The sequence below is a fragment of the Taeniopygia guttata genome, chromosome 10 (assembly GCF_048771995.1).
Source record: "Taeniopygia guttata chromosome 10, bTaeGut7.mat, whole genome shotgun sequence".
Classification (NCBI taxonomy): Eukaryota; Metazoa; Chordata; class Aves; order Passeriformes; family Estrildidae; genus Taeniopygia; species Taeniopygia guttata.
This window is the reverse complement of record NC_133035.1, coordinates 15,005,226-15,020,964: the sequence shown is the minus strand read 5'-3', so window position 1 is coordinate 15,020,964 and position 15,739 is coordinate 15,005,226. Positions and strand designations below refer to the sequence as shown.

Here is a 15,739-nt window from a genome sequence, read left to right as displayed (position 1 = left end):
AGCCACAACTGCATTGATGTTCACCAAAAATGGGCTTTTTGCTGGGAATCTGCTCCCTCCAGGGGGTCTGCCCCACTGTAAAGCACAGCCCTGTCCCCTCACTGGGGTGGGGGCAAGGCAGGGCTGGGGTCCTGTGACAGCACGTGGCTTTGCATGGACCACGTCCTCATGGATGATGCCTTCCTGTGGGACTGACCAGACCTGCCTGGCATGGACAGGTGGGAAGGTCAGGAGGTCATTTCCTCATCGATTCTGAGAAGGATTTAGGATTGAGCTGTTCTCACGTGGTGCTGTGGATGCGGGTGGGCAGGGAGATGCCAGGCTGAGCTGTGCTGGGGAGACACCTTGATACAGTCCTTTTGCTGGGGTGGTCTCCAGCTAGCCCACACCCTTTAGGAACTTACCAGGAGTGGCTCCCCCGAATCTCTACAGAGATTTTAGGGTGGTGGTGCACACAGGGTACACCGTGGCAGCAGTGGGTTCTGAGCAAAGGAGCAATTAAGGTCCCACACTGGGGATTGAGGTAAAGGAATCAAGAGGGGCCACCAGTTTGGGTTCCAAGAGGTTCTAGGAGGACCCGGGGACAAATTACCAAAGTTTTAAGGGAGAACAGCTGTTTTTATGAAGGGGAGGGTATAACTTACAACCAATGAGGGGATCTCAGAGGAATCACTTAATGCAACCAATGGGGTTTACACAGGAGAGGGAAGAAGCCTCATAAAGCAATCCTCCAGCCAGGAGGGGACAATTGGCAGGGAACATTTTGGAAAGAAAGGGGTGTAGAAGCTCTGATTGCCATGGGTAGTGTAACTGGGATTGGTTTAACCATGTAGGGGAACAAGGGGAGGAACAGGGAGACTGGCATAATGATGGGCAGACAAGTGGTGGGGAAACTGTGGTAAACAGGTCAGGGACTTTTTTATGAGGGAGCACAAAGGGGATACTTGGAATGCACCATTATAAACTTATAATGAAAACACCTAAAACAAACTGATTCAAGGGAAACTATTACAACAGATCAAACCGTAAAAAAACAACTACCACAACACCTGGCATCAGGGTGCTCACGTCCTTACCTGCCTGCCTAAATCAAAAGCATTCAGGTAGATTGATCCAGGCATGTAACACCCAGGCCAGCTCCCTGCAGCCCCTGTGCCTCCCTGTCCTGAGCCCCTCTCCCTGCTGAGCCCCATGGCTAACAGCCAGTCACTCTTTCCATTAGGAAATCCATTTTTCAGGAGCATATAACTCAGCTGTGAAATTTCACTCTAGGCTGAAACTTGGCTCAGCAGCAGAGAGACTGGGAAGGGCTGGACCCAGTGGCTACAGGTGTGAAAAGTGCTTTTTACAATGAGCTTTTATAACTTGGGGAGAAATGGCTCCAATCCCTGCTCTGTGTTTTGCTGTGTGGGCCTCAGTGTGAGCAGTGGAGGGTAAAGACCAAACCAAAGCAGCCACTGGATGCCATCACATCCCACCTGGGGAGAGGCACATCCTGCCCAGGAGGGGCTGGGGACAGAGAGAACTCACTGGTGCAGCAGCAGCAACACTTCCAGAGAAAGGGGAATTCTCTCCTGAAAAGGTAAAAATTTACACATCCTCAGAGATCCCCAAAACGTGGAGGTGGGATAAACATATAATCATCAGTATCATCCCAGTGAAATCCTGGTGGATCTGGGTTGGATCTCTCTGTTAGATAATGTACAGCTCCTTCTGAACAGGTGGAAATTCTCATCTGAAGAGGCTTCCAAGTCTCTATCACCACAGACTGTGAAACTATGTAAAAACAGCCAAGCAGAACTTGCTTATTCCTGCACAGGGAAAATATCCACGGTGGCTTGCCTGTGGCAGGCAGGAAAGGGCCCTGTCATCCCAAACCATCCCCCAGACCTGCCACGGGACCCCCCAGAGACACCACGCTGGGGCCCTTCTGAAAATCTCAGTAACACTTTTTAATATACAAGAATCAAAAGTACAGCAGTTTTACAATGTAGGAAAATTTCATACATACTATATAAACAACATATTTACATCAGAAATCACTAGGACAGTGGCATTTCTTTCACAAATATAAATTAATATTAATTACTGTTTTTAGTCAACAGGTTTAAAAGTCCGTATTTTTACAGTAAGAGTCCTTCTCTCCCCAGAGGGGAGGCAGAGGTGGGGAGGAAACGGGTGAAAGCAGAAAAATATTTTTGTGTGCATCACAAACCGTTCACACAAGGACTTCAGCACTCGGATCCGTGTCCATTTTGGTTGGGACCACATTGCCTGTCCCCACAGCAAGTTTTGGTCTGCAGGATTTCCACCATGTGAACTCATTACTTTACACCATTTCCAAAGAGGTCAGGCTGAATTTTTTTTTTTTTTTTTTTCAATTGATCCACAGCAAGTTACTGCTTTTTTTCTGCAAAGAGGCTGGAGGGAATCCCACAGCTGGTTAGGAAGGAAGAGCTGTACCAATGCTGACACAAACACCACAGGGAAGTTTATGGCTGTGGATGTGTCCCCTCTGATCCCACCCCCGTCCCCATGACTGTGTTTGGTTATGGTCCCTATGCTGAGGGGACATAAAATGCATAATAGTGTGTGTGTGTGCTCAGGGAAGACTTTATCCTAAATCTCCTGCTCCAGCTTCACTAAAGCAAAACCCAGCAAAGACTCACCCATCATGAGTGGACACGATGTGACTTCAACATCAGGCTGAAGTGACAGTGGGGACAGCTCTCCAGTGGATATGGGTAAAGCTTTTGCTGTTGCACAAGAAGGAAATCCCAAACACCCTTGTGCCTGGAACCTGGGATAAGCAGCAACCCCCACATCTCAACACAGAAAATGCCTCTTGCTGGGATCCAAAGCTTTCCTGCACCAGCCCTCACCCTGGGTGCCAGTATTGCCTTTGCTACATGAGTTTGCCACGAACTTCCCACCGTGACAGCACCGCACCGTGACAAAAACAGCAGTTCTCTTTGCCCCTGCGAGGCTGCCTCCATTTTCACATTAAAAGCTAATACCTCTGAAAAGAAAGGACCTCTTTGTTGAATACCACAGCCTGCAATCACAGCTTAGTGGGAAATGTGCTCTCTCCACACCTCCCACCCCTCCGAGGGGGACTGTGGAAGACTTGCCTTCAGCTGGCCCTGCACAGGTAAACACAAGTTTAACACTTTATCAGGGCAGCAAGTGCCCCTAAGGAAACAAATCTGCCCTGAATTCGGTGGAAATCTTGCGAGATAAAAACAAAAGGGGAACAAAACACTTCCCATGTGTCCCCTTAGAGCAGCGGGATGGGGAGGAGTGATGGCAGCAGATTTCCAGGGATATACTGCATGGAGGAGTATTAGTGTCAGTTTGCATGCGCCTTCCAAGGCACTGGCTGGAGTCAGGAAGCCAGCCCTGAACACCCATCTGCCCTCAGTCTTTTGGGGAAGGGACATCACAGCTTATTAGAGTCAAATACTGGCATCTTAACAGGAGGCCCAGCTTCTGTGCCCCACCTAACAGGAGCCTGGAACTGCTGCTCTTTAACACTGAGCTCCGGTGGTGATGCAGCCCCAGACACCACGCCCGGGGCAGCCTTTGTGATCTCCAGGGAGCTCCAACCTGAAAAATAATCACCCAAGGTGCTTCTGGCCAGCAGGATGTGCACAACCAACCCCTCTCACCACACCAGTGCCCAGGCTGGGCACTGGTTTGCATCAAGTGCCGTGGTTTGAATACCTGGAGTGTTTGCCCTGAAGTCCACTGAGCTGGGCTGCACATTCCTCTTTTCCCTCTGCCGTGCTGGGCTCTAAGACATTTGCTTCAAGGAGCTTTATGGATCAGTCCTGAATTCCTCATTCTCTCCCTGCTCACTGCGGTGCTAAGTCCTCAGGTTCATTTCCAATTTAGACAAACAAAAGGTCTATAAATGCAGGTACTTTCAGCAATTTAGAGTCACTGCTGACTGGCAGGAAGGTGACCATTCCCTAACAGTGATCACTCCACTGAATTCCTATTTCACTTTGTCCTACCATCCCTTATCTTTCACTTACAGTAAAGGTTTGTGATCACTGCTTTGTGAAGTACAGAGAGAAGTGATTTGCACAGAGACTTTAGTGCCAGGCAGGTTAGGAGTTCCAGGATCCCCAGAGCCATCTTGTGATCTTGCATCTCCCAGCCAGCATCTGTTAGTTCCTGGAGCACCCAAGCTGCCCATGCCAGAAGAGAAGGGTTTTGTTATGAATTCCTGAGCCCTGTCCACTGAGAAATACTGTTCTCACTACAATTTCTTTCCATTTCTTCTGCTGGTTAGAAGTGAACTAAGCCTTTGCTAAGGATGTTGGCCTTTTTTTTCCCAGCTCCCACCTAACCCCAGAGTCAAGACTTGCCAGTTCCAGCTCTGGAGATGGGAGGAAGATCCCCCCACCTCTTCTGTTGCAGGGGACACAACAGCAATCAAAGCAGAGCCAGTTTCTCGAAATGGATAAAGACATGAAAATGATAACATGGTCAGGAAACTGATGGATTGTCACCAGCATGGCTCCAGCTCCTTTGGAGTCACTCTGCAGGGACATCAAGTCCCTCTTTCAACCAAGTTTGGCTGCTGAGGGACTTTCCTGTCCCTCCTTGAACATATCCTCCCATAGCCCCATGCTGATGACATACAAATCCCAGCCCAACCAGTTTATCCCCAACCCCACAGCAGCATCTATCATGTAACATCAAGTCAGAGCAGGCACACAGCCTTCTGCACCATCCTAAGCAGCATCAATCTGCCTTCTCCTTCTGAGGAAACACTGGCTGGGGAAAACTCCCTTGGGTCCATTGGACTGAGGAAAACAAAAACAAAACAACAAACGAGGCAGCAAGGCTGGTTCCATGACAGACCAGTTCAATGGTAAAAAAGGGGAAAGGAAATGGGAATCTAAACCAGAATCAAGAACTAGGGAAAATCTTCCTCCACCCACTCCCCCAAAATCCTCCTTGACCCAGCCAGATGATAGCAGCATGTTCAGAGTTTCTTGTTGCTGGCTTGGAGAAAGCAGCCACCGTCGCATCACTCCCGGTATTTCAGACGTGCGCTTCGCCCTCTCGGTCGCTTTACGCTTTCCGAATGTTCCAGTTATAATCTGGATTGTTTTTCTGTTCCAATGACCTATCCAGAGGTGACCTGTGATCAAGAGGTGACTTGGAATCGTGGGGGGATTTCTGAGAGGGGGGCGAGCGAGGGTCCGACACGGCAGGGTGCGATGGAGGGAGGGGCTGTTTGTAATCCCCCAGTTTGTCTGTGTGGAAGGACCGGTAGTGGTCCGAAGGTCCCTGGCCATGGTATCCCATGGGCGGCCTGTGGTCAGACATCCGCCGGAAATCCTGCTGGTGGTAGTTCTGAGGCCTGAAGTCGTCGGACCGTCGGCGTTTGGAATCGTGGTGGTGCCTGTGGAGAGAAAAATGGGTGGAGATCAGTTCCCCAAAGCCTCTGAGGTGAGGGAAATGCCTTAGGTTGGAAATGGGTGTGTGTATTCTATTCCTGTCTGTGGAGCAGTTATCTTCTGTTAACTGGGCAGCTTTTCTTTATCTCTTCACCAATCCTCCCTCCAGGAGATCTCTTCTGTTAATGGGCCAGTGAGTGTCCCTGCATGGCTGATAAAATTACATCATCCCATTGTGAGATGCTCTGCCCAGAGGGAGGAGCCAAGCATTCCTGCCTGGATATAATCAGAGATTTGGAAGACCACAGGCAGCCTTTTCCACTGGATTCCCAGAGGAAGACCAGATCCATCTACACCACCACTGGACCTTCAGAGGAAAACTCCACCCTTCTACAGGATCACTGCTCCAACAGAACCACACCTGTCACTGCAGGAGGGCTGCAGCCACCATTTCAATCAGATTGCTACCAACACCCTGACCCACAGGGTGTCCGGTCGTATTCTGACTCTGTCAGTGTTGTTTTGTATTACTGCATTATTTAATTCTTTTTGTTTTCTTCCGTAATAAAGAACTGTTATTCCTGCTCCCATATCTTTGCCTGAGAGCCCCTTTGTCAGAACTCAAAATGTCCCTCAGACATTTTTGGAGGTTCCGGCCCCAGGTCAGAAGCATTTGCAGGCAGCTGGAAACAGCTGTGATTTTGGATTTGAATCATGGAATGATTTACCAACTTTGCATGAAGAACAAGAAGTCACAAAAGTTTAGATATTATAGTAGAAGTAGTCACAAAGTAGAGGGAAGAATTTTTGAATGCTGCACAGGGGGGTTTTAAGTCCTGTTAAGGGGGGGGAGGGGGTTTGGTTTTGTACATGGGGTCAGAGGTTTTAAGATGGAGGGATTTGGGCCTGCCCTGTCCTCCCTCTTTCTTCTTCCTTATCTCCATGTTCTTGGTGATGTTGGCACTCACAGATTGGTTTAGAAAGGCACCATTTAATGTAGGTAGTAGGTATTGGGGAAAAACTGTACATATGTAACATGTACTGTACCATATAAAAGACAGGAGCAGCCAGGGGCAGGGGGAGAGAAGAAGCAGTCGGGAATCAGAGAGGATGTCAGGGTGTGTGTGTGCCTCTGCCTGAGCTACTGAGCAACCCACAGCAGCCCGAGAAGAAAATCTTTTAGATAACTTGCAATAAGAAACCATGAAACCAAACAACAAGAGACTGCTGAGCCTTTCTTTGGAAGCATGGGTAATCACACGGAGCCACCCCGCGACCGAGGGTGGTCTTCGGCACCCCTTAACTTCAAAATTCTAACAGTTTGGAGGAAGGGGTTTACACTTTCCATTTCAGGGGAGGTTCCTGCCTTCCTCAGTGGACACCTGTCCTTCCAAACCACGCCATCACCCACCTGTCGTAGTAGTCGCGGTGGCCTCTGTGGTCGCGGTCGCTGTTGTACTGCTCGTAGGGCCGCTTGCGGGACAGGTTGTTTGGTCTGTAGTTGCCGGAGCTCCGGTGGGGATCCCCCCGCGACCGCCGGTCCCCGTAGTGGTGGTCCTTGTACCAGTGCTGCTCGTACTGGTGGTGCCGCTCCCCGCCCCACATCTGGTTGCTGTTGCCGCCGTAGTTGAACTTTCGATCCCTCTGCCAGTCTCCTCGGTCTGCCGTGAGCAAAGAGCAACCTCTGAGACTCTTTTGTGCTTTGGTTTAAGCCCATTTGCTTCCCTGAATTGTCCAAGAAATAATAGCTATTGGCGCCCCTTTAACTTTTTCCTCCCTAAACAATGTGGGCCAAATTTTATCCTTTGAATATCTTTATCCTATCTCTTTATCATCCTCACAAATCTTATTCTGTCCCATTCTTACGTTCTTTTCCTCACTACATCACCATGTTTTCTATCCCAGCAGTAAGCACAGCGCTAGTGTTATGTTCTATCCCATCCCCTTTAAACCTGAGCAGTCACAAGCCCCAGGAGGATTTGTGTCCAGGAGCAGTAGGTCAGAAGGGAAGGTTTCTCCTGGCTTGCCAGCGCTCACCTGTGTTGCTGAAATGTCTCTTGTTTGGATGGCCGTAGTTGTCCCGGGGGTGCCCGTGCATCTGCTGCTGGGTGTGGGAAGGGGGCATGTGGATCTTCTGGGAATGGGGATTGTGAGGCACGTGGGACTGGGACATCACGGAATCGCGGCTGGAGCCCGAAGGCTCTGGGCGGAACTGCTTCTTCATGTTGGACATGTCCTCCTTCTTCTTCTGCTCCTGCAAGGTGGAACAGAGGGATACAGCTCAGCTGCTCTCCCACAGAAGAGCAGGACTGTGAGCAATGGCCTTGTCTGCCAGGCTCTGGATTTTCCTGCCTCTTTGAGGTGAGCCAGCTCTGTGCTCAAGGACAGCACAAACCCTGGTAGAGGACAGGCACAGTTTGGCAGCTCTGCTTCTACACCTGATCTCTGCAGGGCAGCGTGCCCAGGCTTTTCACTCCACAGGGCAACTGAACATCACATGCCACGCCAAACAATGCTTTTGCTTGGTCAGAACAGCCAGGACAAAGTGACCAGAAATACCACATGAAAAAGAAGTCTAATCAGTCTAATCAGACTGTTTAGATGTTCAGAAAATCACACACTGCCAACAACAACAAAGAACACCCACAGTAAGAGGCAGAAAGGATTGGAACTTCCAGTGCAGCAACTTTTAAGGACAGAAATCAAAGGGGAAGCACTTCAACTCTCACCTCCTCTTCCTGTGATCTTTTCTTATGAGCCATCTTGTAGAGTTTGTGTAGTTTTCTGGCATCAAATTCTGTGAATTTTGACACAAATATCCATAGGTTCCTAGGAGGACATGAACATTTTCTGTTAAGTGTTACAACAGCAGTTTAACTGCCAACAACTTCCAAACCAACATCAAATTCCTTCTACCCTCTCTGGAAAATAGTCTCAGCTCAGGACAGGATGATCAGGAGGGCTGGAACCACATTCTTCAAAGTAAAATAAAGAGGTTTGCAGTGGTTTATGTGATTTAGCTTTGAAATCAATTTTAATGAAACCAGGACAACTTGAAGAGAAAAAATTTGCCTGGGACTGGTGATGGAAGACCACCCCTGAAAGTGTTCAAGGTTCAGGCTGACTGGAGCTCTGAGCAACCTGGTCTAGTGAACTGTGTCCCTGCCATGGCAGGGGGTTGGAACTGGGTGATTTTTAAGGTCCCTCCCAACCCAAACCATTCTATGATTCTGTGATTCTGCAGACTGAGTGGACCAGCAACCACAAGATCTCATGGGTTAAGTAAGAGGCAAATGGCACATCCATCCATGAAAAAAAAAACAAACCAGCAGCCCCTGACTACCATTTCAAAATATCCTAGACCAGCTAAAGAAAACAAAAAGCTCCCTCACCTTCTCCATAGCTTGATGTGATCCTGGTCATTGTAGGCTTTAAGGCACTCAGAGATGCGATCACCGATTTTTAGCAGGCAGTTGCGTGTGTGCTCCAGCTGTTCTTGAACTGTCAGTCCCTTGTCAGGCTTATCAAGTTGCTTCAGTGCTTTTTTTACTGGTCTCATCCTTTCCTTGCACTTGAAAGAGCAACAGAGAGGAGAAAGTGATTAATTTGGCAGAGGGCTCTACATCATTGCCCTGTTAATCGAAAAGAGGCTAATTTAGCTTTATCTGGCCATTAGGCAAGGAGAAATCAGCTATAAAATAACAAATTGTTAAACAAGCTGCAGACAATAATTAGTAGAAGATGAGATTCTCCCCACCTCCACTGTCCCTGCCTTTTAGGAGGGAACAATTTGCTTTGCAAGCAGTAATCACACATGGTCTGCCCCTGCACGGATCCTGTGGCAGGCAGGGAAGTGTATCCAAGCCTGCACATGCTGAACCAGCCATCCCAGCTGAAAGACTGCTCAATTCAATCCTGTCCAAGCCCATCTTTGGTCACTTCAATGCTTGCTTTTACCCAAACTGGCAGACATGAGATAAAAGCACCATGTTTTTCAGCCTGGGCACATCAACACTGCACACAGATAGGAAATCAGAAAGGTTTTTTGACTGCCTGCCTGGTTCGTTTGTGCATCACAGAAGTTAAAGAAAAAGACAAAAAACCCGACAGGACCTGCAGCAAATACAGATATTTGCACTGAGAGAACTGCTTTGAAGAAGTGGTATTTCAGCCAAGGAGAATCTGCCATGACAACTTTTACTAAAAGGCAATTTTTACAAGCCTTGTGGGCATGTTTGCTGTGAGAGCATTTACACAGCTCCGCATCTCCTACAAGGTCACCCTCAAAACTCTCCTGCATTTCCTTGCTTGAAAGTGCTTCAGTGGCTCCTTGGCTTCTACAAGAGAGGGAATGTAAGGCTGCAGGGTGTTCCATAACCCAGGGCTGCCAGCTGAGCACTGGGAAGTCACCAGCTGAAGCAGAGAGTTCTTGTGCCTGCTCTGCTGACAGGCTCCAGCTGGCAGCACTGGTGGGCAGCTCTTGTCCAGGGCTGCCCTGCCCTGCTCCCAGATCAGCCAGAGGAAACCCCTGTGGGGCACTAGGCTGGGGGTCACACCCCAACACCTAAAACATGTCCTTGGATGGCATCTGTGCAAACCTTGGCTGCCTCGCTGGGCTCTTGGCACTGCCCTCCCATTTCCCAAGGAAAATACTCACTATGCTGAATGTTTCTTGGTCCAGATCATCATCCTCATCTTCTCCAATGGGGATTGGCTCGCTCCCTGCAGTGATGTGGACAGGACCTTGTGATCTCTTCCCTTTACTTCCAGATTTGGCCTCGCCACCTTTAGGCTTTACAAGGACAAATTATACACATCACACGATGAGCCAGAATGGAGGATCCCCGGTGACCCAGGTAACAACCTCCACACCACTGTTACTGGCACTTGCTAAACCTGGGCACTGTTCCTACAACTTTCCTCCCAAAACCTCCAACTGTTGAGCTGCAATGGCTCTGTTTAGCTTTACATCATCCATGAGGGAGCAGGAAAAAGTCAGAGCCAACAGTTTGGACACAAATACGATATTCACACTCATGGGGAGAAACCAATGTTGAAGACTTGGAAGAGAGGTTAAAATAAAGAGTATCTCTCCCTTGCAAAGGATAGAGCTCAGGGTAGTCTCATGTCTACAAGGATCTGCAGCTTTATGTGATATCACTAGCTCTCAAAGCATGGCTTGTTCATGTACATTTTTACCTATATGACTTACCTGCAGTCAAAACCAAAAATCACTGGAAAGCAAACTTTCCCCTACATAGGCAACAAAACTTCTTAGTTTGCACTTATGACCTTAGTGTCAAAACACATTGGGCATGTAGCACATACCTGTTCCTTGGACAGGTACTTCAGGTCATTATTATGGAAGCTTTTACCCCCCCTTCCAATTTGCACCCAGCCTCAGGGCAGTTGTTCCCAAAATTCAAGAGACATTTGAGTCTCCAGCATACCAGTGATGTTGAAACACTCATTCTGTTGAGTCCTGAACAGTGACAATGACAACTTACAGTCTTGATGGTGTGGACACTTGGGTCATTTGGGTGAGTTTAAATTAAAGGGGAATACAGACAAGGACCTGCCAACCCAGTGATAAATCACCGCTGGACAGAACTTTGATCTGAGTGCTCCAGGCTCTTTCCTTAGTATCAGCTCTGTGACCATATCCATGTCACAGGGACAGCTGTACTTTAAAGGCAGCTTGGCAAAATCTCTTCAGTTTTGGTCACATTCCATGAAGCTTTAGGACATACAGACTTTTCTACTTTTCATGGCAATTCAGAAGGGCTGAGAAAGGGATACCCCCTCACCCCACAGTGCTTCACTGGTGTCTCTTCACACAGGGCCCTTAATGAATCCTAAGTCTCACAGTTTGTCCTGCTCAGGGACTTCCCTATCATGCTGCTCCTGGAAGTACCACATACCTTCTCTTTCTTGTCTTTTGTCTTCTTTTTCTCTTTATCGCTTTCCTTTTCTTTCTTAGAGGATGTCTGTTTTTCCTTGTTCTCTTTGTTCTCTTTCTTCTTCTGTTTCTTTTTCACTGGGCTCTTGTCCAAGCCATCCTCCTAAAACATCAGTCACAGCACAAAGTTGGAGTCCCTCACCTCATGTACATTTTCTTCCATAAAACATCCTTAAAACATCCTTAAAACACAGGCGACTTTTGAGGTCCATCCAGATTTACCCTCACACCTCTTTAAGCAGACATCGAGCCCTGCTCAAGCAGCTGCCATCCCCTCAAATGTGACAAAAGGGTATGAAAACCAGAGCAGCCCCACTCTGACAAGCTGGCAAGCTGCAGAGCAGCCCTGCTCTCCTGTGCCAGCTGCACTCCAGAACGATCAGCCCCTGAGGTAGATACTGATCAGCACACGAACAAAAAGCCTCAGACTACGAGCCAAACCACTCAAAGACTGAACGTTTTCTAAGCAACAGCATGACCTTGGTAAACTCCAGCTTCACCACGGGCTGACGTGCCCAAAAGGAGAGGGAAACAACTCTTTCTCTCCTTTATAAGGGCAACAGGCTTTGTCCTGAGACAACCTTTCCCCTGAGTTGATATGTGGGTGTTTGTGGCCATTCTGGGATGCCCCAAATCCCTTAAAGCACTGAGCTAAAAGAATAGGTGGGAAAGGTCCTTCTTTCACACCAGTAGCTGTATGGGTGGTTTTGTGAGTGTGCCAGTCCTGTGGGAATTCACTCTTAGTGTCTCTGACTCCTGAGGGCTTTGCTGGGAATGCTTCCCAAGGAAGCACAGCCCAAGGAAACCTGGAAAAGCCACTGTTCACCTGGGCTGACTCACCTTGACTTCCCCTTCTTCTGACTGGTTGTCTGAGTGTCGAGGAGAGGAGAGTTCATTCCCATGTTCATCTTTGACTTTGGGAGCCTTGTTCTCTTTCTTCACTCGTGGTTTCCTCTTCTTCAGCTTGCCCTGGTGAAAACACAGAACAAGTCAGGGAAAACAAACAGCTACAGCTACTTCCTGGGGACATTTCCCATCTCCTGAACATTGTGCAAACAGCTGCAGGTCTTGCAGGCTGGCAGGAAACCTGATGAGCCCAAAGCCTTCAGTAAGAGCAGTAATAAGCTTTTACCCTTCTTCCAATTTGCACCCAGATAATTAATTAGCATTTAAATGAGAAACACCACAAAGCAATCAGACAATAAGTCCATATTCCTTCATAGAAATAATGTCTGGGAATACAGGGTGTCTCCTGCCATCAGCCTATCATTCCCCCTGAAACCCTCAGAATCAAGAGGCCATATCTCACCTCTTCACCATCTTTCATGTTTTCTTTCTTGTCCAGATCTTTTTTCAGCAGTTTCAGTAGATAATCAACTCGGGTCTGGAGCTGTTTTCCCTGAGGTTTCTTATCTGTCTCAACCGGTAGGATCTTTGATAAAGCAGAAAAAAAATATATACTCATAGGCACAAAGCTTGACAAAAGATTTACACATTAGCAGCAGCCCTTCCAGGCCCAGCAAAGGGCAGCAAATGCTGCACCTTCTGGGGGAACAAGAAGGCTCAAGCCTTCCTTCCCCCTCTCAGACTGTCCCTGTCTGGCCAAAGGCAAAGCTCCTAGCATCCCTCCCCTTGGAATCCTGCAGAAGTTAAAGGATCCTAAGGCTTGCTAAGCCTTGCAAGATTGTTAAGTTCTCTTGAAGGAGAAAAAACCTTTACAAGCTATATTTGGGACCTCCAGTTGCAAAACTGAGTCCACTGGCCTTGACACCTCAGATTTGTTTGTGACAGCTTGGTCACAGCAGCCCAGTCACTCTGGTAACCTGAGACATTGCTACAGCAGGGGCACAGATGCACAATTTTTAGTGGAAAACAAGGCTGAAAGGTGACACTTTGTGGAGGAAATAGCTCAGCTTGCCAGCTAGGTTTGCTTCATACTTCACTGGAAAATGGGTGGCATGTTTCAGGCAGCTGTTTGCATTGCAAAATGCCTTTCTGAGCTCCACACATGGAGGGCTCTCAGGCAGAGCCTGATCTTTGCTAAAAGCACCAGCAGGGATGTCAGGGGAATGCTGCACGCTGGCAGCAAAGCTGGTGTGGAGATTCCCACTGCTCCTCAGCCCTGTGCTCCAGTTTCCACACTCTTTCCACCACACTGACACGACGGATGGTGGATTATTTTTAACCCAGATCATTTCAACATGGTGCCTGTAAACTGTTCTTGTGGGAATGACTGAGGAACAGAGGAACTAGATGGAGGCTTTCCAGCTGGCTGTGCTGCCATTCCCAGTCGTGTAACCTTACCCTCAAAGCTAACACGGACCAGCCTTGACATAAGCAGTGTCAAATCTGTGAGAAATTATTTCCACTCAGAAATTCACACTCAGCTTCTTGTGAGATGCTCAAGGAAACATCAAGTCACAGCCTCTTCTGTCCTGTGCATGGAACCACACATGTTGGCACTGCCATTTTCTGCCTGCATCATTTCAGTGTGGTTCACCTGGTACTGCCCACCACACGACACAACTCTGCTTTCCATCGAGCATGCAACATTCCATGAAGGCCACTGTTTTCCTCATTATTATTGATCATGATTTTTGGAGTAGTTACAAACATAAACATCTGTTTATGGAGTAAATGAGGCATGTTTGCTATGAGCACTGCAATGGACCCAATGGAAGCAGCGAGCAAAGCCACCTACCTTATCAGATAACTTCAGCTCTGGATCTGTTTTAATGAGCTCCCAGTTTCCATAACCATGCTCGTAAATTCCCACTAACAAGCGAGAATCCTCCTCCACTCCCCAGTCTACATCAAAATGAGCAGCTTTGACACGGCACGTCAGGCGGTACCTAAAGGCATTTCAAACACGAGCTACTTTTAATGCTGTGGAGGATAAAGCAAATCCACACATCCAGGCTATTCTCTTTCCACTACAAAATCCAAATTCCCTGAGCCTCTTTCTGCATTGCCTACTTAGCCAAACTCACTTCTTCCTTTCCTCTGGGTCCGAGGGAATGGATTTGTGCAGCATTTCAAACTCCTCTTCGTGCTGGATGATGGATTTCACATTGACTTGGACACCAGAAATCTTGATGGTAGGACCTCGTCTCTTTCCAGGTCCCTTCCCTGCCCAGCAATAAAACACAACAATTAAGGGAACTCTTACAGAAGGAAGTGTCTCTGTAAAATGGCTTCACAGACAGTGATCAAGACCTTGCCTGCAAGGTCAAAAATATAAATTTTCTTTCACTAATTCACTTAGCTTTGCAATTTAAACACCTCCCAGTACCATTTTCTTAACAATACTTCTAAGTACACTGGAGCTGTTGATTCCGCAGTCTTGGTCAGCTGCAACAGGCAGAGACCCAGCAGGAAATCCATCCCTTACTCTGTATGTCCAAACAAACAGCAAAGAACAGCCAGACAAAGAGTGGGTGGTGATTCCAGCTCTGGGAATTCCTAACTGTGGACCCAGCTTTACTGGGGAGTGCACAGCACCAGCTTCCTTTCCAGTCTCAGGAGCAGTTAAAATAAGATCTGCTTTGCTTTGTGGCCCAGCATTCAATAAGCTGGTCACTTCAGCCTCTCCCCACAAAAACTCATGTCCAGCAGAAGCCAACGGATCCTAGTGGCACTGTCCAGTCTCATCAGAAAGCTCAGGGGCTCCTCTCTGTGGGTGAGAGCTGCCTGGCAGAGATGGGGTGGTTTAAGTGTGCTCTTGTTCATTGCTTCTAAGTCACAATGTGGCCTCCCTGTCCAGAACGGGAATGGTTTCCTCACAAGCTCCATGGAACACTCCCAAAATCACCCTAACAGCGTCACACAACCCCCTTGCCTACCTTCTGCTGGATTTTCCTTCAGCTGCTCCTCATATTCCTGCATTGCTGACACACAGCTGTTGTGGATGAGCTCCCCTAAGCGCTTCAGGTCAGCCACAGACTTATCCACCAGCTCAGCATCCCGGGCAATGCACTCCAGCCTGGGGAACAGGGAGAGTTTTGTGTGTGATACAGCAGTTCTTCTCTCAATCATTTCCTATTCAATTGTGTCACAGCTCAGTGCTGTACAAATGTGAATGTATGAAACATGCATGAGTTGAGTTAGTGCAGGAAGTAACTCAGGTTTTTGTCTTTTTTTTTTCTTTTTTTTTTTGGTCTAACAGCTGCAGTGCAGATGTAGAAAAGCTGATCCAATCATGTGGATTTTTTAGTACCAAAGCAAAGGTGACAACTGTCTCTCTTAGGGATAACAGGGACCCTCTATGACTGTCCAGTATTTCCTCAGGCTTTTCCAGTGCCACATTAGCTCCATTTGATGGTCCAAAGCTGCCATCTGCTGTCCCTTTTGCCTGCCTGAAGTCAGG

At 48.0% G+C, this 15,739-nt stretch overlaps 1 protein-coding gene across 8 annotated transcripts in view; it reads right to left on the bottom strand.

Moving 5' to 3' along the window:
• Nucleotides 1-1,928: 1,928 nt before the first annotated feature.
• CHD2 (chromodomain helicase DNA binding protein 2) overlaps nt 1,929-15,739 on the bottom strand; it is an 85,597-nt gene continuing 71,786 nt past the window's right edge. For 7 of the 8 annotated variants that reach the window (XM_072933973.1, XM_072933974.1, XM_030281531.4 and 4 more), the window contains 12 exons: nt 15,216-15,355; nt 14,364-14,502; nt 14,075-14,225; nt 12,683-12,805; nt 12,214-12,342; nt 11,336-11,476; nt 10,072-10,206; nt 8,807-8,985; nt 8,144-8,243; nt 7,452-7,668; nt 6,826-7,075; nt 2,382-5,419 (listed from right to left, as the gene is read on the bottom strand). In XM_072933973.1, the coding sequence (XP_072790074.1) occupies nt 5,086-5,419; nt 6,826-7,075; nt 7,452-7,668; nt 8,144-8,243; nt 8,807-8,985; nt 10,072-10,206; nt 11,336-11,476; nt 12,214-12,342; nt 12,683-12,805; nt 14,075-14,225; nt 14,364-14,502; nt 15,216-15,355 (2,038 nt within the window). In that variant the 3' untranslated portion in view covers nt 2,382-5,085. Of the gene's footprint in view, nt 5,420-6,825; nt 7,076-7,451; nt 7,669-8,143; nt 8,244-8,806; nt 8,986-10,071; nt 10,207-11,335; nt 11,477-12,213; nt 12,343-12,682; nt 12,806-14,074; nt 14,226-14,363; nt 14,503-15,215; nt 15,356-15,739 lie in introns of all 8 variants that reach the window. The other variant, XM_041718429.2, reaches the window with a different exon arrangement.